Source organism: Pan paniscus, chromosome 21, assembly GCF_029289425.2.
Source record: "Pan paniscus chromosome 21, NHGRI_mPanPan1-v2.0_pri, whole genome shotgun sequence".
Classification (NCBI taxonomy): Eukaryota; Metazoa; Chordata; class Mammalia; order Primates; family Hominidae; genus Pan; species Pan paniscus.
The window spans coordinates 55,056,075-55,082,674 of record NC_073270.2 but is presented as its reverse complement, the minus strand read 5'-3'; the positions used below and the strand labels follow the sequence as shown (position 1 = coordinate 55,082,674).

The following is a 26,600-nucleotide window of genomic DNA, read 5'->3' as shown; positions in this document are numbered from 1 at the left end:
TAAGTATACAATAAGGAGAATAGGGCAAGGGCCAGGAGAGTGTGTCTGGGAGATGAAATGTGGGAAGCCCTGAATGGGCAGGAGATGTCGGTAGGACTGTGACTCAGCTGGCACTGAGTGGAAGCATAAAGCTATTTTCAGTGTCAACATAACGACAAGGCTTGTTCCTTCAGTCTCAAAATTGCAGATTTCTCCCAACTCTTTGGTTCTGCGGGATCCCAAGCCCTGCAGTTTCCCTGCCATCCCCGAGGCTTTGGAAAGAGGGGTTCTGGACAGTTAGGGGGTGCAGACGCTAGATGAAGACGAGGCTGTGGACCACAGGGCAGGAACAATGCCGGAGCTGCCCTAGCTTCTCCCAGGTCCCTCGGCACCAGGGATGGCCAGCCGCTTGCCACAGCCACATCTTGTTCCTGCAAGAGATGGGGCTGGCTCAGTCGAATGATGGCTTTCCTGGGCTCCAGGGATGTTTGCTTTCAGGGACCCTCCCTCTAGCTTGTGACTGCACTGTATAAAGACAAGTAAAATCCAGGCTGGATTTGTGATCCACTAATATTATTATTATTATTATTATTATTATTATTATTATTATTGCATCAGTTTTTTTCTTCTGGTTTTAAAAGGAATTAAAATTAAAATGTCTTTGTGGGCCCTAAAAGTGTATGGGCACTGGGCCCTCGTAAGTCACCCTGGGGATGGCCACAGAGCCAGCGACCCTCAGAGGCCACAAGGGCATTCCAGAGTCAGTTCTGAGGGTCTGGGGAGGTGGCTCGATCACGTCCCTGCTGGGCAAGGCTGGGCAAGTTGCTTAACTGCTCTGCGCCCCCTTTTCCTCCTCTGTTGAGGGGCCACACCACGGAGTGGCTAAGAGCACAGGCTCTGGAATCAGGTGGGGTTTGGGACCTGGCTCCTAGGAGCCTCTCTCTCCTCAGTGGAAGATGGAGATATCAATAATCTTTGCCCCTCTGAGGTGTTGGCGGGGAGGTCATCTGAGATGCTGTGTGCAAAGAAAATAAAAATGATCATAATAATAGCTAACCGACTGGGCGTGGTGGCTCATGCCTGTAATCCCAGCACTTTGGGAGGCTGAGGCGGATAGATTGCTTGAGGTCAGGAGTTCAAGACCATCCTGGCCAACATAGTGAAACCTCACCTCTACTAAAAATACAAAAATTAGCTTGGCATAGTGGCACTTGCCTGTAATCCCAGCTACTCAGGAGGCTGAGGCATAAGAATCTCTTGAACCTGGGGGGTGGAGGTTGCAGTGAACTGAATCCGTGCCACTGCACTCCAACCTAGGCGACAGAGCCAGACTCTGTCTCAAAATAATAATAATAATAGCTAACTATTTCAGCAACAAGAATGAACCAGCTAATGCTGCAAGTGCAACCACGTGGATGAACGTTGGAAACCTCATGTGGAACAAAGGCAGTCAAATTCCAAAGAGCACATCCTGCATGGTTTCACTGATGTAAAGTTGGAAAGAAACAAAACAAAACGAAATGAAATGGAACTATAGTGTTGAGGGCTCCACATCGAGTTCCTAAAGCTGGCAAGGATGTCGCACAGTGGATCACCAGAGAAGTCAGGGCAGAGGCCTCCTTTATGGGGAGGGAGGGACTGAGGGAGGGGGCGTGTGCAGGTCTGGGGGGCTGGCCAGGCTCTGTTCCTTGCCTGGACAGTGTCTACCTAGGTGTGTGACCTTCCCAAATGTTTGTGAACCTGTTCATATATTTTAAAGCCAATTTTCTGTAGGTGTAATCCAAATCTTTTTTAAAAATGCAAAATAATATCAATAATGACAAACACTGGGCCTGGTGCAGTGGCTCACACCTGTAATCCCCACACTTTAAGCCAAGGCAGGCAGATCGCTTGAGCCCAGGAATTCCAGACCAGCCTGGGCAACATAGCAGAACCATGTTACTACAAAAATACAAAAATTAGCCCAGCATGGTGGCATGCACTGTAGTCCCAGCTACTTGGGAGGCTGAGGCAGGAGGATGGCTTGAACCCAGGAGGTGGAGGTTGCAGTGAGTCGAGATCGTGCCACTGCACTCCAGCCTGGGTGACAGAGCAAGACCCCCGTCAAAAAAATAGAAAAAAAAAAAAAAAACACTGATTAAGCGCCTCCCACGTGGTGCCAGGCACCGTTGTAAGCCTCTAAGCCCAGTACGTGGCAGATAATAAGTGTTTTACAAATGATAACATTTAAAGTTACTATTATTATTGCCATCATCATTATATAAAATGGAGTTCATGTCCCTTGTCTAAAAGTGCCCCTAAGGCCTAACTGTGAACACACGTGTGAAGCACCTGCTTGGTGCGTGCCCAGCACGCAGTAGGTGAGTAGCTCATGGCAGATGTTCCTTATGCTTGACCCAAACTCAGGGATACTTCTTAAGCTAAATAAACCCTCCAAAAATTCCCAACTGATAGGCTAATCCCTCTCCAGGCCCATGCCCTTGGCACGCCCGCTCTCACAGCTGCCCGTGGAAAGAATTCGGCTGACGGCTCATGCCTCTCCTCTCTTGGATCCCCCTGCTCCGCCAGTCCTTCCTGGTGAGCTCATGCCCCCATCAGACCTTCCGTCACCTGCTCTGCCAGCCTGGCCCCAGGTGGGGAGCGTGGAGAGATGCCTGTCTCGGACACAGCCCTGGCTCTCCTTTCTGTCCCTTCCCATTCCTGGTGGGGACTGTGGCCCCTGGGACCTACATCTCAGCCTTGCCAAAGTGCCATGTTTCACATCCCAGAGTATTTGTGTCCAAAAAGAGAAATTTGGGATTAATCAGAGTCTTAAGACTAGAAAGTGTTTCCAAAAATTGATGAATAAACTGAAGCTCTAAAAAGTGAGCGCCTATCCCAAAGAATGAATCTCTAACAGTGGAATCTCAGGTCTAGGACAGGTAAGCGGGAGGGAGGTTGGAAGGGAGGCTGGCAGGAAGGGCCACCCTATAGTGTGATAATATTGTTGGACATGTATTTACTGGGAAGCTACTATGTGCCAGGTTCATCACATCCATTACATCTCATTTTCACAAACTACGTCTTATTATATCTATTCTGCAGATTAGAGATAATGACAGCAGCCCCCACTAGTGGGTATCTACAAGGGGTCAGGTGCTGTGCAAAATTGTGGGTGCTCCCCACAATCGTACGTGGTGGTGACTGTCCGGGTCACGTGCAGGCCTTGCCCAGAGTCACATAGCCAATCAGGGCCAGAGGCGGAATCTGAACCCAGATCTGTGTAATCCAATGCCTCCTGCCTAAATGCGTTTCTCCCTAACACCCTAACTGGCCTTGGCATTCCCTGTTCTAAGTTTACAGTGAGCAGGGCTGCTTAATTTTTAAAAGAAGGAAATTAACACCCTTGGAAATGGTAGAACTCCCTGTACAGACCCCAGAGAGAGCTCATATTCCAACAGTGTAATAATCCCTGCACCGGAAAAGCATGTTCAGTAAGAAACAGTCTAGACTAGAGTTTAGAGCTTGGCTTGGGGGTCTGAACAGTTCAGGGTCAAATCTCATTTCTGCCATTTGCTAGGTGTGTGACCTTGGGCACCTCTTTGTATCTCAGTCAACTCATCTGGAAAGCAGAGATCCTAAAAGTATCCATGTTAGATTCTTGCAATGTTTCATTGGCATACGGTGTGTTAGTGTGACTTCACCTCCTTCTACGCTCTCCCTCACTCACTCTGCTCCTGCCCAATGGCCTCTCTTGCTCCTCAGTGCAGCAGGCACGCTGTACCTCAGGGCTTTTGCACTCGCCGTCCCTCTGCCTGGAAAGCTATTCCTCCAGAGATCCACATGGCTCCTCCCTCATTTCCTTTGGGTGTCCATCCAAATATCACCTCCTTTCTGTTACCCTCCTTGATCAGGCTTTTTAAAATAATGGCCGGGCACGGTGGCTCACACCCATAATCCCAGCACTTTGGGAGGCTGAGGCGGGCAGATCGCTTGAGCCAAGGTGTTCAAGACCAGCCTAGGTAACATGGTGAAACCCCGTCTCTACAAAAAATACAAAAATTAGCCAAGCATGGTGGCGCATCCTGTAGTCCCAGCTACTCGGGAGGCTGAGGTGAGAGGATCACCTGAGCCCAGGAGGTTGAGGCTGCAGTGAGCTGGGATTACACCACTGCACTTCAGCCTGGGCAACAGGGCAAGACGCAGAAAAGAAAAAAAAATTAACAACCCCCAGGACATCATCCTCACTCTGCTTTCTCTCCTAACATTCATCTCCCATCTGACAAATTATAGATTTATTTGCCTGATGTCTGCCTCCTCCCAGCAGAAGGGAAGGGACCTTACTGTCTGCGTAAGGGAAGGGACCTCAGCTGTTTTCTTCACTGCAGAATCCCTAGTGCCCAGAACAGTGCCCAGCACATGCTCAACACTGAATGAATGAAGGAATATAAAGAGCTTGGAATAATCCCCAACTCATAGGAAGCGCTCCATCAATGTAAGCCAGTATTATAATTAGTATGTGTGAAGTGCTTTCCAAGATACCCTCACCCCACAGGAGGCAGTCTAGAGGGATAATATAAGCCAAATCTGGGTCAAACCCTGCTGTGTGACCTTGACTAAGTCACACTGCCTCTCTGAGTTGGTTTGCCCATCTATAAAATGAGAGTAACCAAATTTGGCCTTTAAGGGACTCGTGAGGGTTCAATGACCATGCAAGCTCCCTTTTCTTGGATACTTTCTGGATGTCAGAAACTGTCCTAGGTCCTCACCTTGCACAATCTCACTTAGCCCTCACCCCTGACCGATGGGGAAGTCCTCTCATTATCTGTATCTTCAGATGAGGCACTTAGTGATCCGAGAGGTGATGAGATTTGCCCAAGTTTACACCACCGGAAGTGGCAGGAGTCCAGCTCCTAACTGGCTGGTCTCTTTGGACCCTGGGATTGGGACCCTGCTGGCCCCCGCCCTGGCCAGGGAGCAGCATCTCTCTCCCAGGGTGCTATCTCAGGCAGCAGAGATGCCCTGGGCTCTACAGCCAAACCTGCCCATGCCTGAGTCCTGTCGCTCACCCTTTGGCCCCACCACCGTCCCCGTAGCAGCGCCGGCTCCTGGTGTCCTGGGCAGGCCATTCACTCCTCACACAGACCATGTAGCCCTGGCTCAGATACCTTGTCCACTGGGCATGGGGTGCCCTTGCCTGCCCGCAGCTCCCTGGAATGGACCCCAACTGGAATTGGACACAGTACCTGCAGCCACACAGGGAGATACCACCTCAAGTACCCATGAGCATTTATGAAGCACCTACTGTACACCCAGCCCTATCTTAGGCCCAGGTTGGTACAATTTCTCCCTGATACAGGAATCTTTTGTGCAACCCAATTGGCCTCAACAGGTTGCATACAACAAGATTCAACTTCTGCTTTTCAAGTTAACATTATTCAGGGTTTACCATGTACCAGGCAGACCCTATTCTAAGCACTTTATCCAAAAGACTGAGTGTTTTATTTTTCATCTGTTTTCCCCATTAGAAGGCTGGCTCCATAATGCCAGGAATGTTCATTTGTTTTGTTTACTGTTGGGTCCAACTCCTAGAATTATATCCAGCTCAGTTTTTAAAATGTTAAATAAGTCATTGTGGCCGATGGAATATGGGACCCCTGCAAGGTAGGTGTTTCCCCTAGTTTACAGATTAGGAAACTGAAGATCAGAGAGAAAACTCGCCCAAGGCCACATACCTAATAAGCAGTGGGATGTAAAATGGAACCATCTCTGCTGAAAATAAGCCTAAATGGATACTCTTAAGCACTCCACTGCGTTTTTTCTTTTCTTTGTTTGTTTGTTTGTTTGTTTGAGACGGAGTTTTGCTGGTGTTGCCCGGGCTGGAGTGCAATGGCGCGATCTCGGCTCACCGCAACAAACTCCACCTCCCTGATTCAAGTGATTCTCCTGCCTCAGCTTCCCGAGTAGCTGGATTTACAGGCATGTGCCACCATGCTTGGCTAATTTTGTATTTTTAGTAGAGACGGGGTTTCTCCATGTTAGTCAGGCTGGTCTTGAACTCCTGACCTCAGGTGATCCACCCACCTCAGCCTCCCAAAGTGCTGGAATTACAGGCGTGAGCCACCGCGCCCGGCATGTTCTTTCAAAAGATCCTATTTTATTAAAAAGACTTGCCAAAAAAAAAGAAAAAGAAAAAGAAAAGAAAAAGATTTGCCTCAAAAAAAAAGAGAGGAAAAAAAAAAAAAAAAGCCAGGCGCGGTGGCTCACTGCAGTGGCCAACTTGATGAAACCCTGTCTCTACTAAAAATACAAAAATTAGCCAGGCGTGGTGGCTCACGCCTGTAGTCCCAGCTACTTGGTAGGCTGAGACAGGAGAATGGCTTGAACCCCGGAGGCAGAGGTTGCAGTGAGTTGAGATGGCGCCACTGCACTCCAGCCTGGTCAACAGAGTGAGACTCGGTCTCAAAAAACAGAAGAAAAAAAGATTTGCAATGAGAATTCTTTAAAAGGAAAGCCCCCCCATTCAAGGGTATCTGAAATAAGACCCAGAATTTGCCAAATTTTACTTCCACCCAACTTTTTCTACAAGGAGCAGTAAATAGCACCCCCTGCTGGAGGAGACGCGGCGTGTCAAGGACTCGTGAATGACTCTGTGTGAATCTGCTGCCCCCTGGTGGCCAGAGGAGCCCACGGTTTTCTTCCAGGTGCAGCCGAAAGCCCATCCCCAGTCCTTCCCTCTCTGATCTGCCCCTATATCCCCTCGGGAATCTGTCCCCTACCAGAAGTCTGTGATAACTAGAAATTGCGTCTTCCCCATACAATTTCTCTTCCCCTTTTGGCAGTTTGTTTGGAAATTTCTTGCCCTCGCCCTATGGTCTTGGAGGGGCCATCACTCAGCCGGCCTGGCCGTGGCTCCCACAGCTGCCACTAAGGCAGGTATGTGATTGGAGTTGACCGACCAGAGTTCCCCATCTTCCTGGCCACGACGACTGGTTCAGGGATGGGCCCAGGATCCAAGCAGACCCAATCGGGGTCTCCTCCAGATTATGATCCGCTGAGACTTCCAAGAGGACACCTTTGGGGTTACTGATCTGGGAGGATGTGGGGCTGCTTATCCCCACAATCTCTTCAAGATGCCCATCTTGACCACCACAGGGAAAGAGCCTGCTTGAGAATAAAGTCAACCCATGGAGCGAGTGACAGAAAGAGAGGGGACAAGAGCCAGCCCTGACGGCCTTACACACACCGTTGGCGCCAGCCCTGCTTGAAGTAATGTTATTTCAGAACTTCCCTCCCGGTTATCTAAACCAATACTTCACCTTTTCACTTGACGCAGTCTGAGCTAAGTTTCTGTCACTTGCAATCAAAAGAATCCTAACCCTTTTAGTTCTCCTGTCCATCTCCATTGCCACTGACTTAGTTCAGACCTTATTCTTTCAACTGATATTTACTGAGTACCTATCACGAGCCAGGCACTGTCCTGGAAATTTGACCTCAGCTCCGCGATCCTACAACACACTGATCTGTCACCAGTCCCCACAATCCATCCTTCACAAGGTACGACGAAACCACCCTGGTCCAAACCACCTTCTTCCCTCGCCTGGACCACTGCAATTGCCTCCTCATTGGTCTCCCGAGTTACCCCCTTGCTTCTCCCCTATCCGTTCTCCAAATAGGATCCCAAGGAATCCTGTGAAGACTTAAGTCAGATCATGTCACTCCTCTGCTAAAAACCCTACCATGACTCCCACCTCATGAGAGAAAGTGCGCAACTCCTCAACACAGCCTACAGGCCCCACAGGATCTACCTCCTACCCTGTTATCTTTTCAACCTCATTTCCTACTCTCTCCCTGCACTCAAACTATACCCGCCTTCTTGCTGATCCTTGAACACACTAGGCATGCCCTGCCCCAGAACTTTTGCACTTGCTGTTTCCCTCTTCCAAGCACACTCTTCCCCCAGATCTCCTCCTCCAGATTTTAGTTCAAATGTCAACTTCTCAGGGCACCCCAACCCCCTTCCCTGCTTTATCTTCTCCATGGCACTTAGGCTCCAACATGTTATTTGTTTGTTTTTTGTCTCTCTCCTCCCACTAGACTGTCCACTCAATGAGGACCAAGTATTTCTGTCTTTTTTGTTCCTTGCCATAACGCAAGGACTAGCACAGTACCTGTCACATAGTAGGCACTCAATCAAAGTTGAATGAATGGGTGAATGAATGAAGTTGAATGGAGACCAATCATTGGGGACTTTAAAATCCATGTTAATGAGCTTGCAGGTGTAACAAGGTGAGAAACGGGGAGATATGGATGTTGCCAAAGTAAGAGAAAGATGTGATAAATGAAATTTTGGGCCGGGCACGGTGGCTCACGCCTGTAATCCCAGCAATTTGGGAGGCTGAGGCAGGCAGATCACCTGAGGTCAGGAGTTCGAGACCAGTCTGGCCAACATGATGAAACCCCGTCTCTACTAAAAATACAAAAATTAGCCTGGCGTGGTGGTGTGTGCCTGTAATCCCAGCTACTCAGGAGGCTGAGGCACAAGAATGGCTTGAACCTGGGTGGCGGATGTTGCAGTGAGCTGAGATCACACCACTGAGCTCCAGCCTGGGCAACAGAGCAAGACTCCATCTCCAGAAAAAAAAAAAAAGAAAAAGAAAAAAAAGAAACTTAGTTCAAGGAAACATGTTCACAAATTTTAGTTTGACTTTAGGTTGATTGATTTTCACTTACCCTGCTGTTGCCTGTTTCTTGGGACTATCTCACTTTTCCCACTCTTTCCCGTAGCTGCCTGTGGTTATCAAAGCAGGGACTGTGGGTCAAGGAGAAAACAGAGTTAGGGCGGACCACATCCCAGGCTATGGCACCACAGGGACACCGAGCTTGGTACCTCTGGTATCCAAGTCACTTACAAGACAGCCCTAAAGAGACTGTAGGATCTTTGAACTGGGTAGATAATCCCTACCAGTTCCCTTTATAGTGCTGGAAGCAGGATCATAGTTATCTCTGAGACTCCAGGGCCTGGTGTGGTCTCAAAAATTATTTTTGAATGAATGATTTGCTGAATGAATAAGTGAATGATTTTTTTAAAAGAGTAGATAAAAGAGTTAGTCAGCCAGGAGCAATGTCTCATGCCTGTAATCCCACCATTGTGGGAGGCCGAGGGAGGAGGATTGCTAGAGCCCAAAAATTTGAGACCAGCCTAGGCAACATGGTGAAACCTCATCCTGCAAAAATTAGCCAGATGTGATGGCGTGCACCTGTAGTCTCAGCTACCTGGGAGGCTAAAAGGGGAGGATCACCCGAGCTCAGAAGATCAAGGCTGCAGGGAGCCATGATTGCATCACTGTCCTCCAGCCTTGGGCAATACAGCAAGACCTAGACTCAAAAAATAAAACAAAACAAAAAAAAAACAGAAAAAAAAACAAAAAAAAAAACAAAGAAAAAAGAGTCAATAACTATCAGCACCATAGGAAAGGCAAAAAATTAATTAAATAATTTTAAAAGAAGAAAATAAAATGTTTAAAGTCAATGACTAAATGAATAAATGGATAGATAGCTGAAATGATGGAAGAAAGAAAGAATGGATGTATAATAGGTAGATAAATGGGAAGATGAGAGGCTGGAAGAAAAGGAGAGACAGATGAGTAGAAAGATGGATGGATGGAAGAGAGGATGAATGGAAAGGATGGATGGAGAGTTGACAAGTGGATGGATAGGTGAATGAATAAAAAATGGATGGGTAGATAGATGGATGGATAGCTGGATTGATGGATGGATGGGAAGATAGAAGAATGGAAGAAGGTAGAATGGAAGAAGATAGAAGAATGCAGAGAGATGAGTGGAAATGGCTAGATGAACGAGTAGATGGATGGATGGATGGATGGATGGGAGAATAGATGAATGAGTGAATGGAACAATGGAAGGATGGAAGAAAGGAGGTATAGGGGGATGGATTGATAGAAAGACAAATGAATGAATAAAATTATTTTACTTGGCCAGCTTCCAAGTTTCTTCCTTTCTAGATCAAACAGAGAACATAGAAGAGAATTGATAATCATTTCACAAGAGGTTCGTGATTCCTTAGGAATCCCTAACACACAGCCTCCCTTCCCTCTTCCAACAGCTGTAGTTGTACTTTTAGTGTCACCTAGAGCAGTAAGGAGAGCCCCAGCTAAGCCCAGGCTAGTCCCAACTCCCCTTGTTATAGCTGAGTGACCTTGATCAAGTTACTGCACCTGTCTGAGCCTCATTCTTCTTAACTGCAAAATGGGGATAATATCAGTATCTACATCCTGGTGTTATTGTCAGAATGTAATGTAACATCGGTCGAGGGTCTGGCACAAGGCAGGTACTCAGTGAGTGTTTCTTCCCTTTGTAATTTGCTTGACATTGTTAGCTACTGTGATGCAGCTGTTGCTCTCATGCTATGGTGAAGGGACAAGCCCTCCAATACAGAGGTGAGATGTTTTGAAAGAAGATTCAAGGGATCAGTCATAAAGATCAGAGCCTCATAGCTGTAACGGTGAGCAAAGAAAATAATTCAGCTGCTGTTTATTGAGCACTTATGTAGTAGGTGCTCATCATATATCACCTTACTACATTCTGACAGCACTTGGGGAGGCCGAGGCAGGTGGACCACCTGAGGTCAGGAGCTCGGGATCAGCCTGGCCAACATGGTGAAACCCCGTCTCAACAAAAAATACAAAAAATTAGCCAGGCATGGTGGCGGGTGCCTGTAATCCCAGCTACTCGGGAGGCTGAGGCAGGAGAATGGCTTGGACCCGGGAGGAGGAGGTTGCAGTGAGCTGAGATTGCACCATTGCACTCCAGCCTGGGCAACAAGAGCAAAACCTTGTCTCAAAAAAAAACAAAAAACAAACAACAACAACAAAAAAAAACAGTACAACGAAAAGATTGTAGGTGGGTGATATCAAAGGTCAGAATGGGAGGGTCCTGGTCCTCCAGTCAATAGCCATGTGACTTGGACAAGCTTTGTCACCTCCTTGAGCCTCGGTTTCCCTGTCTGTAAGAAGAGAATAGTAACACTGACCTCACAGAGTCAGGTCATGTGGTGAGGCACTTGGCACATATTAGCAAGTCAGGATGATCTTCCCGATCTTCCTCAGGGAAACTGACATCTTTACAGGAAGTGATGACCCAGGAATGGCTGGATGGGAGTGGCTGGGGGTAGGGAGAAGGATTTCAAGCAGAGGAAACAACACTCCCACTTTTCATCACCCCACTGCCACCTCCCTGGTCCAACCACCATAGTCTCTTGCCTGAACCATTGCAGCCACCTCTTCCCTAGGCTCCCTGATTCCCTCTGACCCCTCTCAGTCTGCTGTCCACATAACAGTCAGAACGACCTTTTGATTGATTGACTGATTGATTGATTTCTAGAGACAGGGTCTTGTAGTGCAATCAGTTCACTACAACCTCAAACTTCTGGGCTCAAGTGATCCTCCCGTGTCAGCTTCCCGAGTAGCTGGGACTGCAGGTGTGCTCACCACCACAAATATCCTAGGATATTTGCTGGAACTATGGGGAAAGAGGCCTTCTCTTCAGCTGCTAGGCTGGTTAGAGGGAAGCCTGAAGCTGTCAAAGACCATTACAGGGAAAAGCCTGCCTGAGAATGAGGCCAACTGAGAGGAAAACAGACCTGAGACATGGAGAGAGATTCCTGGCAACATTGCTTGAGCTCCTGGATCCAGCCATGCCTGAATGCAGCCCCTGGAATTTTAGTTACAGGAGCCACACAGTTTTGCTCAGTTCAGGTTAAGTTGGGTCTCCTATCACCTGCATACAAAGTCCTGACTGATTCACACAGGGAGAGGAGCAGAAAGAAGACTGAGAAGCCCAGTGGAGTTCAGAGCTTCTGAACTCATTCGCAAGATGAGAAGGGGGATCAGGGCAAAGGAAGGCAAAGCCCCATTCCAAACTCAGACCCTACCCAAGAACTCATGGAGGGCCCTGCAGTCCAGCCTGACTGTTCCCACTGAGAGCCACCCCTGGGGCCCATCCCCACTCACGCAATGACTGCTGGCACTCCACTCCCTGGTGGCTCCAGTACTCCACACAGCCAGCCCGCTCTTCCAGCAGGGGGAAGGGGACACCCCCATTCCTCGGCTCCTGCAGGACACGCCTCCGGTGTACACGGTAGGAGACCTGGCAGGTTTCACACAGCGACTGCAGCCACTCCACTGTGCCACAGTGCAGGAGACCGCTGGAAGAGAAGGTGGTGTCTGCAAGGGAGACCTCTGTGGGGTTTAGCTAGCCAGCATCCAGGTCTTCTCCACCTTCCCCACAATCTGAACCCCCAAAACACCACACCAAGTGCTAGAACTCTTGCAAACCTCAGTCTATGCCTTCCTTGAAAGTTTCCCTATGACAACTCTTCATATGTTCACCTAAACTTAGAATTCCACCTTTATCCAATCATCTTATTGATGATCACTTAGGTCGTTTTCATCACTCATTCCTTCAATAAACATTTCCTAAGCACTTAGGGCAACTGATGCTTCAATTTCTTCTTTTGTCAAATGGGAATAAGAATAGTATCTAACTGATAGGGTGGCCTTAAGGGTTCAACCAAATATGAAATATAAAGCATTTGCTCCCAGCACATAGCAGGTGTTTAATAAGCACTAACTATTCCTCTACATCAGTGAAAATGAGCCACAGCTACACTGTCAGTAACCTGAAGGGGAAATAAATTACTTGCAAAAGGATTCACATGTCTAATGTGATGCTTTTTATATACAGTCTTGTTTGTTTGTTTGTTTGAGATGGTGTCTAGCTCTGTTGCCCAGGCTGAAGTGCAGTGGTGTGATCTCGGCTCACTGCTACCTCTGCCTCCCAGGTTCAAGCGATTCTCCTGCCTCAGCCTCCTGAGGAGCTGGGATTACAGGCACCCACCACCATGCCTGGCTAATTTTTTATATTTTTAGCAGAGAAAGCGTTTCTCCATGCTAGCCAGACTGATCTCAAACTCCTCACCTCAAGTGATCTGCCCACCTCGGCCTCCCAAAGTGCTGGGATTACAGGCGTGAGCCACTGCTCCTGGCCTATATAGTTTTTTAAACCTGCAAAAGGGTACTATAAAGTATTTAGGCATTCATACAGGCATAGTAAATACATATATATGCAGCCAGTCCTCATGATTTACAGATTCTGTATTTGCTACTTTGCTTATTTGCTAAAATTATTTTTAACCCTAAAATCAGTACTTGCAGCACATTTATAGTTACTCACAGACAAGCGAAGATTAGTGAAAAATTTGAGTCACTCAATGTGCAGGTTCCAAGCTGAAGTTAAACAGGGCCCCACTCTGTCTTCTTGTTCCAGCTTCATACAGATGTTACCAGAGGACAGAGACAGTAGGGACAGGTCTATGTAGTGCAAGAAGCTCCAGCCCTGGGCCAGTTGGATGGGGTTTGAATCCCAACTCCGGCAACTGTTAGGGAGGCAGCCTCGGGCGAGTCTCTTAACACTTCCTAACACTCTTTGGTAAAATGAAGAAAATGGAATTGACCAGGATGAGTTGTTTTTAGGATCTAAAGTATAAACTAAGTGAGATATGTGTGTACATATTTCCCCTAGGGGCCATTGGTTAATTCAATATTGGTTAATTCAGTCTTTGTGGCAACTTTACAGAACATAACTACTGTGAATCACAAGAACGTCCTGTAGCCAGGCGCTATTACTCACACCTGTAATCCCAGCACTTTGGGAGGCCGAGGCAGGAGGATCGCTTGAGCCCAGGAGTTTCAGACCAGCCTGGGCAACATGGTGAAATCCCATCTCTACCAAAAAAGAAAAATACAAAGACTAGCCAGGTATGGTGGTGCATGCCTGTAGTCCCAGCTACTAGGTAAAGTGAGGCAGAAGGATCACTTGAGCCTGGGAGGTAGAGGTTGCAGTGAGCCAAGATTGTGCCACCGCATTCCAGCCTGGGCGACGGATCGAGATTCTGTTTCAAAAAAAAAAAAAAAAAAGAATGTACGGTGTATGTTTATGTACATAAACACACACATACCCCCATATATGCATGGGAATTTTAAATGTCAAATTCAGCATTGTGACAATCTCTGGGGAGAGTGGGACAGCAGGTGACTACAGGAGGGAAACAGACACTGCAGTGGCAATTGTCAAGGTTTGTTTCTTAGCTTTTCCCGAGGTTTGTTGTATTATCTCTCTACATTGGTGGTGTATGTCGGAAATATTTCATCATCACAAAAGGAACGTGCTGGGATCCCCCATCCTTGAGGTGCTTCACATGTCTACCACAGGTGGTATTTCTAATGATGTCCCCGCTGGGACCGACACTTCTTCATTCCAAGTCCACACTTCCAGATCAGGACCAGAGCAAATCAGACAGGGAAAGGCAGTCTAGCAGAAACAGAATCTGGGCACTTCCCCAGCGAGAGACTTTCTACGGATGTGCCAGCAAGTTTTGTCAGCGGCACACACATATTTGCCGCACATGCAAGGCGGCTACCACCGTCAGAATTAATTCACTCATACCCCAAATATTTACCGAGCATCTGCAGCGAGCCCAGAACTGTCTTGGGTGCTGGAGACACAGCGTTTAACAAGAAAGATGAGGTCTGTCTTCAGGAAAAGCCCTCCCAGCTATGAGACATGTCCTAATTCAGCAACATGAAAATGTGAAGGGGGAAAAAATCATGTGCATCCTTGATGAAGGAATGGCGTTATTGTGCCGAAGACAAGCAGCAGTGCCTCTGGAAGGTCAGGAAGTCACATATTCTTTGCATAAATCTCAGAGGTTTAAAATTTTTTTCTTGGAGCAAACAATCCTTCAATCTGCCCATCTTAGCAGAGTTGAAAAGCTCAGAGGGAAGGAAGGAAAAAGAAAGAAAGGAAGGTAAACAAGAGAAGAAAGGAAACAGAAAGAGGGAGGGCAAGAAGGAGGAGGGAGGGGAGACACCCAGTGTGGCAACCTAAGACTGATCAAGTGCTTTCATCATCCATCTAGTAAGCCCGTTCATTGTGCTTTGGATGCTAAACCAAGCAAGTCCCATACATGACTTCATTTAATTCTCACAACATCCATCTAATAACCCCGTTCATTGTGCTTTGGATGCTAAACCAAGCAAGTCCCATACATGACTTCATTTAATTCTCACAACATCCATCTAATAACCCCGTTCATTGTGCTTTGGATGCTAAACGAAGCAAGTCCCATACATGACTTCATTTAATCCTCACAACAGTCTCCTGAAACTCTGTACTCCCTCTCCATACTCAACCCCCAGCAAGCCTGTGCATCTCCCAGCCTCTCCCTGGCTGCCAGTAGAGTTGAACCAGCGGGGAACACCAGCGGGGATGAGAGGAGCAGAGGGCAGGAGGAGAGTGCACCCAAGGTGTTTATTGTCCCCCATTTTGGGGAAGGGGGCCTTGGCTACGGATCCTACTCTCACAGGCTCCAATAACACCATTTCCTCCTGTCCTGTACTGCTGCCCCCACCTCTGTGAATAGAGCCCTTGTTTTCTATTATACCCTTCTGGGGGTACCATCTGTCACTTGCCAGGTCCCCAACTCCTAATGTGTTTGCACTATTGTCAAACCCAGCTCAGGGATGAGGCCACTGGGGCTTAAGAGGCAGAATCCCTAAGTTGAGCCAAGGATGTAGAGTCAGACAAATCTGGATTTGAACCACAGTCTCAGGTTTGGTGCAATGGCGAATGCAAAGCACTGGCCATATTGTAAATGCCCAGTTCAATGGTCTTTATGCATTCGTTCAACAACAATTTAGGACCTACTGTGTGCAGAGCACTGGGCTGGGTGCTGGGAACACAGATGACCAAAACAGGTACAGCCCTGCCCTCAAGTAGCTGACATTCAGTGGGGGAAACAGACAATAAACAATAACATGCAATCATGTAATTTCAACTAGTGATCTGTGCTTTGAGAAAAAACAGCAGGTCAAGAGTGGCCAGGGTTGAGGGAAAGGCAGGGAAAAAAAGAAAGAGTGCCAAGGGTGGTGTAACAAGAAACTATTTTAGGCAGGAGTCAAGGAAGTCCTCCAAGACAAGGACATCTGAACAGAGCCCCCAAGAAAGTGATGAAGGGCACTGTGTAGGAATCTCGGGGAAAGTATTCCAGGCACAAAACAGGCAGTGCAAAGTCGCTGAGGCAGGGTAAAGGTAGGATATCAGAGGGACAGTGAGGAGGCCAGTGTCGCTGCAGGAAAATAAGCCAGAGGAAAAGTGGTAGGAAGTGACATCAGAGAGGGAGGGGACAAAGATAGCATATAGGGCCTTGAGGACTGTTGTAAGGAGTTCAGATTTTATTCTAGGCATGACGAAAAGCCATTGCTGAGTTCTGAGCAGAGATGTGACATGGTGATGCCAAAGGTTTCAAAAGGATGACTGCCCATCTCTCTGGGTGGGGGTGAGGGCAGAAGCATGATGGCTCCTGCGGTTTCCCAGGAGAGAAAGGATTATCTACAGTAGAAGAAGCTGCTAGAAGAATGAGTTTTGTGTCACTGAAAGTGTTCACAATGTGGCTAAAAAACCTGGCAGGAAGACTGCAGACCAGATTCAGGCACTGGCTGGACAGCTGGACCAAGGGGGATCCCCAAAGTCCACCACGATCTCCTGCCCTGCCTGCCAGGCAGGTGAGAGATTTTGCGGAAAATTAGGCAGGCACCACCCTGCACGTGTTCTACCCGTCTCACTGGCAGCACGCACACAAGAGGGAACCATCATCACCCCTCGCATAGGCCCAGGATCACAAACTCAGTACATCTGTGGTTATTCTCGTAGTGTCTGCCTCCTCCATTAGAGTGTCAGCTCCACAACAATAGGGTCCTCATTTGTCATGTTCCCTGCTGTATCCCATCACCAAGCACAGGGCCTGGCACACAGCAACTCAGGAAGTGATGTGCCACTGAACACTGAGTGAGCAAATCTTGCCTTAGCAACAACAAAGGAAATATAACCACAGGCTGACATTGCAAAAAGGCACCACCAGATAGCGGTGTTTCTCAAAGCAAAGCCCGACCCACTTTTCCTGACTAAAGGAGAAATTCTAGCTTCCCAGCCTTACAGAAAGGGGGAGGGCGGTGGTAAGGCTGCTCACCGAGTCCTGGATACCCAGATAACATCGTGCCAGCTGAGCCTGCCATGGCCAGACCACATTTCCCACAGACCCCTTAGAATCGCTGCACCCCACCCTTACAGGCCCAGGCTCATGAAGGAACACCTTTTTTTTTTTTTTTTTTTTTTAAGATGGAGTCTCTCTCTGTCGCCCAGGCTGGAGTGCAGTGGCACCATCTCGGCTCCCTGCAACCTCCGCCTCCCAGGTTCAAACGATCCTCCTGCCTCAGCCTCCGGAGTAGCTGGGACTATAGGCATGTGCCACCACACCCAGCTAATTTTTGTATTTTTAGTAGAGACAGGGTTTCACTATGTTGGCCAGGCTGGTCTCAAACTCCTGACCTTGTGATCCACCTGCCTCAGCCTCTCAAAATGCTGGCAAGAGCCACGGGGCCCAGCCAAGGAACGTCTTTCTGCATTATCCAAACCCTGCTTTCTCCTCTGAACCACACTGCCCAGCCTCCTTATCATCTGCCCTCCTTATTGTCTACCAAAAGGATTTTCTAGAATACAGTTCTGGCCTGTTCCCTGAAATCCCTCAGTGGTTCCCATCTCCTATTGAGGGGGTTCACGAAGGATCTTTTTTGACAGTGGATCATAGATGGAGACCCCCAAGCTCAGCGGCTAAAAATCTACATTTTCCTGCAACTCATCCACAGTCATTTACCGCGCCCTCCTCCTAGTCAACATCTCAGCACACTTTACCCAAAGTTTCCCAAAGCACGTGGTCTCCCACAGCTGAGTAGTACCCTCCCAGCCTCCTTTCCCCCATCTTCTGGGAACACCACCTCAGTTTTCTTCTGAGAAACCAAAACTCCCCACTCTCAATCCACATGGTTTGGACAGGGCTGATCTCACCCTCTCATTCCTGGTATGAGGCAGGTGACCCCGACATGGCCAGTTGATATATTCCTTCTCCCTAGGCTCAGTGATTGATTGGGTCAGCAATTACCATTTAATCCAAACTGAGCCCATGAGAACCAGCCCTGGGATTTTGGCTGGAACTGGGGAAAAATGCTCTCAATCCATTAAGGATGGCAGTTTACAGCTACTATCTTTGACCACTAGCTTTGCTACCACTTGGTGACAGCATGCCTGTGAATGAAGTTAACATAAGAAAAGCCGAAGAATGGAAAGAGATAGAGTCCTGATGACATCCTTGGAGCCCCTGGATCCAGTCATGCCTGAAGCTCTGGAATCCCTGGGTTGTTCTTTAGTTACCTAAGCCAATAAATGTCCTCATTAACTTAAGTTAAATTGTGTCACAACCCTAAGAGTACTAAGTCTACAGGAAACACATAAGTGTATATGTAGGGACATCAACCATACAGGGTTGAGATGATATTTAAGAAGTATAGAATACATGGAAACATTCTGTAAATAACTTGGAAAATACAGTGGTGTCTATCTTTCAAGGCCTTACTAATCACTCCAGCCCCACTCTCTCCCTGCCTCCACGCCATCCTCACCAATCATTTCCAAGCTTCACCTTGCTCAGATTGAAATTATTTATTCCTTTCCCAACTACCTTGTCTCCCAAAAATAGACAATAAGCTTGAGGGGTACCAGAACTCCAGCCTTGCTTCCATCCCCCAGTGCTTCTAGCTGAATTGGGCACACAGAAGGTGGCCACCAATTTTAATTGAGGCTGAGTGCGGAGGCTCATACCGGTAATTCCAGCACTTTGGGAGGCCAAGGCTGGAGGATAGCTTGAGCCCAGGAGTTTGAGACCAGCCTGGAAAAGATGGTAAAACTCCATCTCTACAAAAAATACAAAAAAAAAAAAAAAAAAAAAAGCTGGGTGTGGTGGCCCACACCTGTAGTCCCAGCTACTCAGGAGACTGAGGTAGGAGGATCACTTGAGCCTGGGAGGCAGAGGTTGCAGTAAGCCATGATTGCACCACTGCACTCCAGCCTGGGTGACACAGTGAAACCCTGAAAAAAAAAAAAGAAAGGAAGGAAGAAAGAGAGAGAGAAAAAGAAAAGAAAAGAGAGAAGGAAGGAAGGAAGGAAAGAAAGAAAAAGAAAGAAAGAAAGAAAAAGAAAATTTTAATTGAACTAAATGGGGAAGATGTCAAGCGGCCTCCTTACACCTGTAGACTCAAGCTTCCCTCTCCTAACATTCTTGAGTCTCTGCCACCCTTGAGCTGCTATACAATATTGAGGTCTGGAGTCAGACTGCTGGAGTGCAAATCCCAGATCTGCTGTTTAAGAGCTGTGCAACCCAGAACACGTCACTTAACCGCTCTGTGCCTTAGTTCCTCATCTGTAAAACAGACATGATAACACTGTTCCATAGCGTTATTATGAGACTTAAATGAGACAATTTACTTCAAGCACTTAAAATAGTACCTTCCTGACATTTGGTATTTCGTAAATATTAGATTTGTTGTTTGCGGATTTTGTTTGTTTTTTAAGTCATCTTCAACATCTCCCTCTATTACAATTGATCACTTAAGGCAGTTGACTTTATCTTCTAAAAATAGCCCATGAAAAAAGCAAATACTTCTCTACATCTTTTGCCTCCTAACTAGTCCCCTCCTGCCTGCTCCCCTGGGAGGTGGAAAGTGAACTTTTCCCTGCGTCTCTTCACAAGACCCTGCTCCAGATAAGGAGGCAGATCCCAAAAGAGCAAAACAAAGGTGAAAGCAAAGCTTTGAGGCTCCTGGTTCCTCCAGCCCCCACTCCGTATAGAAAGGACATCTCTTGGGAGGGGCTAACATTGTGTGATTCTGTGGGCGTCGGTCAGACCATGAGAAAGTATCACTGATGCCTTTGCCTGGACCCGTCCTGGGCCCCCACTCCTGCGCTGCGGCAGGGGAGCCCCTGTTGGTGGTGCTAACCTGGGACTTCAGCTCCAATCTGTACAGACCCGCAGCTGCATGAACTCTCTGTACAGAAAACCAACCAGTACAAAAGCACCCCCAGGCAGTCCTTCCCCAAATTTAATCTGGAAGGAGTTCTCTTTTGCCTATGGCTTGAGAAGACACCACATCCAAAATTACTTTCTCATCTCACTGCTGCCTGAATTTCCAACGTTGGCCACTCCTGGCAGCAAGGAGCTAGAAGACTCAGAATCAGATCCAGCTCCTCCACTGGCTGGGAATTCTTGACTGCCCAAAGCCCTCTCCTCTCTGAGCCTTGCTTTTCTTGACTGCTAAACAGGGATGTTATTCCATACCTGAACCCCAGAGGGCAGGGAGAATGTATTCAGGTTCCAGGGGACATCCAGCCCAGCTTCTGGGCACAGAGGGATAGGTGATTAATGGATGTTAGGTCCCTTACATTTTTATTTATTTATTTATTTATTTTTGAGACATGATCTCGCTCTGTCACCCAGGCTGGAGTGCAGTGGCATAATCATAGCTCACTGCAGGCTCAACCTCCTGGGCTCAAGTGATTCTCCCACCTCTGCCTCCTGAGTAGCTGGTGCTACAGGCAGTCATCACCATTTGAGGCTAATTTTTTTTTTTTAATTTTTTGTAGAGACTGGGTCTTCCAATATTGCCCAGGCTGGTCTCGAACTCCTGGCCTCAAATGATCCTCCCGCAGCCTCCCCAAGTGTTGGGATTACAAGCATGAGCCACTGTGCCCGACCTATTATGCATTTTTTTAAAAGCGCCCTCTCTGTCTTTTAAAACAAATTTCTGAAGGAAGCTCTAGTGATATCACACGGTAGAGGGGCCCAATCAATCACTTTCCTCACTGACATAGGAAAGTTGGGTCATAACCGTTTTACAGGGTGACAGAATTTAGATTTCTTTTGTCTCCAGTGGGTGTGAAAACTTTACTTCTGGGATTTAAAAAGGATAGAGAGCCAGACATGGTGGTGCGTGCCTGTCATCCAGCTACTTGGGAGGCTGAGGCAGAAGAATCGCTTGAGCCCAGGAGTTCGAGGCTGCAGTGAATGATGATCGCACCACGGCACTCCAGTCTGGGCGACAGAGCAAGACTCCATCTCTAGAAGAAGGCAGTGGGGTGGCGGGGTGGGGAGGGGATAGGCAGCGTCCTTCCCACTAATGACGCAACTAAAATAGCCCTTAATAGAGCGCTGTGGGTACCACTCTGGAGGAGCCTTTACCAGGAATGCTTGGACTAGCCCGGTGGCCACGCCCAGCACGCGGACCACAGATGGACTTCACCTGCGTATCTGTCAGGCCCCTCGGCTTCTGGACCCGCCTGCCTGAGTTCTAACCAGCTTGGACACACTAGTTTTGGAATCACTCAGACCGTTCCGCCTCCGCTTTGAGCGTCTTTCCATCCTTGCTCTCCAAGCGTTAGCCCTTTTCTTGGTTTCTCCATTCGCCTTGTCACCTTCTCCATTCGCCTTGTGACCCCTCCGCCCGAAAGAAGCTTGCAACACCTCCTCCCTCGCAGCTCTCTGGCCCCGCGCCCGTCCCCAGCTAGGGCTTTCAGATAAAATACAGGACTCCGAGTTAGATTTCAATTTCAGAAAAACAACCAATAATTTTTTAGTGTAAGTATATCCCATGCGATATTTAGGATATATTTTTCTCTAGAAAGATTTGTTTATCTGAAATTCGAGTTTAACTGGGTGTGCTGTATTTTGATTTGCGAAATCTGGCACCCTACCTCAACCCAAGCGCCTCCCTCCCCTCGAAGCCCTCCAAGCTTCACGACCCCCCCCTCCCCAACCCCTTACCGGGTGCGCTCCTTCCTCCCTCGCACCAGGCGCTCTCCTTCCTGCCTGCGCCTCTTGTGCTCATTTCCCTTCCACCCGCTGCGTCCCGCACCTGGGCCGAATCCTCCACCTTCCTGCCGCCCTTCAAGTCCTGTGAGCAGTCCTTGCGCCCCTCCTCCAATACACCCCTCAACTCTCCACGAGTCCCTCTCCTTCAGGTCCCCCGAGATGAACGCACCCAGGTTCATAACCTGCGCGTCTTTCTCGGCTCGCAGCTCCACTGCCAGTGCTTCCCCTTTAGGTCCTGAGTGTCTACGTCCCTCCTTGCCCGCGCGACCCCCTGCACGTCCCGTCTGCCCCGCGGCGCACCCTTCCAGTCCCCAAGCGCCGCGCCCCGCCCTCGGCTCGTGTGCCCCCTCCAAGCCCAGAGCCCCCTAGGTGCTGGGCTCCCTTCCTCCGCTCATCCCCCTCCCCAGCTCCCCTCCGCTCCGAGCGTTCCGCTAGTGCCTTGCCTTTCCCCGGGTGCACCTGGGCAGACCCGCTTATAGTCTGCGCAGCAGTCCCGCGCCGCGCCGCACGCTTGGTCACAGAAGCAGCGCGGGGGCCCGCGGGCGACAAACATCGGGTCACGGCCAGGACAGCAGCGGCCCAGCGCGGCGGAGCCCTGCCAGGGCAAGAGCACGCCCAGCGGCCCCCGCTCCCAGGCCCCCGTGGCCACCGCGGCCAGGACGAGCGACAGGGACAGGATCCGCGCCACGCCACGCATGCCCATGGTCGGGCTCAAGCTAGGTACCGGGACGCCAACGGAGACAGATCCTGTGTAGCCTGCCTTGAGTTGGGGGCGGAGGCTCCCAGACCCGACCCCTCCTCGGACCCACCTCCTACCTGTCACCGAGCTGATGTCCACCCCGATTCGTACCGTCCAAACTTTGCGCAGCTCTTTGTAGTGGTGAAATACCCAGATATGGTCATAATAATCTCAACAACTTTGCAGAGCTCCTCATTGCCTCCAGGTTCCAGGAAGACAGGGGAGATACAGCCCCTATGCCATTAATTGTAATAGCAAAAATACCAACCGTAACCGCTAATATTATTAAAATAGTAGTAACCGCCATAATAATTGCCAGGGAACCAGGCTTTATGTGTCATCAGTATTGCCCAAACCTGAGTCTCTTGGGTGCCCTTTCATTTTTTCACCATATTCTACCACCTTGGCTATTATTTCCTGGGTGTTTCTCTTTAAATGGACTTGCTTTTTAAACTTAATTTTATTTTTTTAAATGCCACATCACTCAAGAGAATGGGAAGACAAACCCACCAAACCCACAGAATGGGAAAAATTATTTGCAAAAGACACACCTGATAAAGAACTGCTGTCCAAAATATATAAAGAACTTTTAGAACTCAATAACAAGAGGACAAAAGACCTCATTAAAAAATTGGCAAAAGAGGCCGGGCACCATGGCTCAGGTCTGTAATCCCAGCACTTTGGGAGGCCGAGGCGGGTGGATCACCTGAGGTCAGGAGTTCGAGACCAGCCTGACCAACATGGTGAAACCCCATCTCTACTAAAAATACAAAAAATTAGCCAAGTGTGGTGGCAGGTACCTGTAATCCCAGCTACTCAGGAGGCTGAGGCAGGAGAATCCCTTGAACCCAGGAGGGGGAGGTAGCAGTGAGCCAAGATTGCACCATTGCACTCCAGCCTGGGCAACAAGAGCAAAACGCCATCTCAAAAAAAAAAAAAAATAGGCAAAAGAACTAAGCAGATACCTCAACCAAAGAAGATATACGGATGGCAAATAAACATATGAAATGATGCTCAACATCACATGTCGTTAGGAGATTGCAAATGAAAATACTAATGAGATAACACTACATGCCTATTCAAAGGATTAAAATCCTAAACGCTGGTGAGGACGTGGAGCAACGGGAACTCTTTTTCATTTCTGGTAGGAAAACAAAATGGTATAGCCATTGTGGGAGACAGTTTGGCAGTTTCTTACAAAATGAAATGTACACTTACCATATGATCCAATATTCATGCTCCTTGCTATTTACCCAAATGAGCTGAAAATTTATGTCCACACAAAGACCTGCATACAGATGTTCCTAGAAGTTTTATTAATGATTCCCCAAACTTGGGAGCAACCATGATTTCCTTCAGGAGGTGAATGGATAAATATACTGTGGTAAATCCAGGCAATGGAATACTATTCAGCACTAAAAAGAAATAAGCTATCAAGCCACGAAAAGAAGTGGAAGAAACTTAAGTGCATTTTATTAACTGAAAGAAGACAATCTGAAAAAGACTACATACTGTATGATTCCAACTACATGACATTGTGGAAAAAGCAAAACCATGAAGACAGTAAAATTATCAGTGGTTTCCTGGGGTTAGGCTGGAGGGAGGGATGAATAGGTGGAGCACAGAGGATTTTTAGGGCAGTTAAACTATTCTGCGTGATACTATAATGGTGGATACATGTCATTGTACATTTGTCCAAACCCATAGAATGTGCAGCACCAAGAGTGAACCCTAAGGCAAACTATGGGCTTTGGATGATAAGGATGTATCAGTGCAGGTTCATCGATTGTAACAAATGTACCACTGGTGTAGGACCTTGGTAGTGGGAAAAACTGAGGGGTGGGAGGAGCAGGGAATATATGAGAACTCTGTACTTTCTGTTCAATTTTGCTGTGAACCAAAAACTTCTCTAAAAAAATAGTCTATTTTAATAAGAAAAGGAAAGGAAAAAAATATATCACTACTATAAATGGAAAACCAGCAATATTTTTCATAAATAAAGAGAAGAGACCAGGCACGGTGGCTCACGCCTGTAATCCCAGCACTTTGGGAGGATGAGGCGGGTGCATCACCTGAGGTCAGGAGTTCAAGACCAGCCTGGCCAATGTGGTGAAACCCCATCTTTACTAAAAATACAAAAATTAGCTGGGCTTGGCAGTGGGCGCCTGTAATCCCAACTACTTGGGAGGCTGTGGTAGGAGAATCACTTGAACCTGGGAGGCAGAGGTTGCAGTGAACCAAGATTGCGCCACTGCACTCTACCCTGGGCAACAAGCAAGACTCTGTCTCAAAAAAAAAATAAAAATAAAAAAGAGAGAAGGAAGGAAGGGTAGAAAGATAGAGGAGGTGCAAGGATGACACTGTAAGTGAGCTAAATCCTCATGTATTGGAGCAAAAATCAATAGATAACACCTAAAGCTGATAAATCAATGAATGGCTACATTCAAATATTATTTAGCTCTATGGAAATAAACAACTAGAAGAAATCGCTACAAAGGCTAGAAGTGGTTGCCATGACAATTAAGCATATGAAGATGCTCAACCTTCTAACAATATATTTCAAATGTAAAAGTACAGAGATACATTTCTTACCAATTCTGCAGCACAGATTAAAAATGTTGATTTTTATTTGAATAGAATTGGGGAAGGTGTAGGGAAAGGGGCACTTAAGTATGAAGTCTGCAAACAAGAACATCAATACAGTCTCATTTTGTCAATACCTATTAAAAGTACAAAAGCACAGCCTATAATCCCAGTATTTTGGGAGGCTGAGGCGGGAGCATTGCTTGAGCCCAGATGTTTGAGACCAGCCTGGGCAACATAGGAAGACCCTGTCTCTACTAAAAATAAAATTTAAATATCAGCCAGGCATGGTGGCACACACCTGTGGTCCCAGCTACTCAGGAGGCTGAGACAGGAGGATCACTTCAGCCCGGGAAGTCAAGCTACAGTGAGCCATGATCGTGCCACTGCAATCCAGCCTGGGTGACAGAGTGAGACCCTGTCTCAAAAATAAATGAATAAATAAAATTTTAAAAAATGACAAAAGCACACATCTTTTGATTCAGGAATCTTTACTGAGAGAGGCATACATGTGCAAGAAAACATGAGTACAAGATTATTTGCTGTTTCACTGTAATATCAAAAGGTTGGCATCAACCTCAGTGTCCCTCAGTAGGGGCTGGTTACATGAATTACGGTCCATCCCTACAGTGGAATATTGTGCAGTCCCCTAAAATAATAAAGCAGTTATTTACCTACTGATATGGAAGACGTTCAAAATATATTGTTAAGTGGAAAAGCAAGGTGCAGAACAATATTTGTAGCAAGTTGCCCTTTCTGGGTTGGTGGTGGTGGTGGTTGTTTTTGAGACAGTGTTTTCCTCTTGTTGCCCAGGCTGGAGTGCAATGGCACAACCTCAGCTCACTGCAACCTCCACCTCCCAAGTTCAAGCAATTCTCCTGCCTCAGCCTCCCAAGTAGGTGGGATTACAGGCATAAGCCACCATGCCCAGCTAATTTTGTATTTTTAGTAGAGACAAGCGTTTCACCATGTTGGTCAGGCTGGTCTTGAACTCCTGACCTCAGGTGATGCACCCATCTTGGCCTCCCAAAGTGCTGGGATTACAGGCATGAACCACCATTCCCAGCCCTTTCTGTTTTATTTTTTAAGGCTGTTTATATTATATGCTGACATATGCATAGCATATCTCTGGAAGGAGATGTAATACACTGGTAAAAGTGGTTGTCTTTAGGGAGAGGAGCTGGGTGGGGAGATGGAAGGAGGCGGACTTAATCTCTTTACCTTTTTTGTACCTTTTGAAATTTTTAGCACATGCCTTGTGTTACCTATTCCAATAAATGTGAAAGAAATGTTAAGCAATTGCCTCTGGGGAACTGAACAGGCAGTGGGAGAAAAGGACAGGTTTTTTTCTGTTTTGTTTTGTTTTGTTTTGTTCAAGACAAGATCTCACTCTGTCACTCAGGCTGGAGTGTAGTGGCACAATCACGGCTCACTGCAGCCTGGACCTCCCAGGCTCAGGTGATCCTCCCACTTCAGCTTCTCCAG

The 26,600-nt window shown here is 47.6% G+C and overlaps 2 protein-coding genes across 2 annotated transcripts in view; one reads left to right on the top strand and one right to left on the bottom strand.

Moving 5' to 3' along the window:
• KCNB1 (potassium voltage-gated channel subfamily B member 1) overlaps positions 1–26,600 on the top strand; it is a 185,192-nt gene that overhangs the window by 142,379 nt on the left and 16,213 nt on the right. The window lies entirely within an intron of this gene.
• Positions 442–22,673, bottom strand: LOC117977277 (somatomedin-B and thrombospondin type-1 domain-containing protein-like). The gene is made up of 3 exons (XM_034947712.3): positions 22,237–22,673; positions 11,991–12,184; positions 442–8,770 (listed from the first exon to the last, which is right to left on the bottom strand). The coding sequence occupies exons 1-3, from the start codon at positions 22,494–22,496 to the stop codon at positions 8,721–8,723; spliced, it is 504 nt and encodes a 167-aa protein (XP_034803603.1). The 5' UTR covers positions 22,497–22,673; the 3' UTR covers positions 442–8,720.

What these genes read in the sequence shown, in the direction of transcription:
- LOC117977277 (XM_034947712.3), bottom strand. Translation starts at nt 22,496, where the DNA reads ATGGGCATGCGTGGCGTGGCGCGGATCCTGTCCCTGTCGCTCGTCCTG. An exon ending in CCAGGTGCACCCGGGGAAAG is followed by an intron (nt 12,185 to 22,236) that starts GCAAGGCACTAG and finishes CTTCTCTTCCAG; the next exon opens with CGGTCTCCTGCACTGTGGCA. An exon ending in GGAGTGCCAGCAGTCATTGC is followed by an intron (nt 8,771 to 11,990) that starts GTGAGTGGGGAT and finishes CTTGACCCACAG; the next exon opens with TCCCTGCTTTGATAACCACA.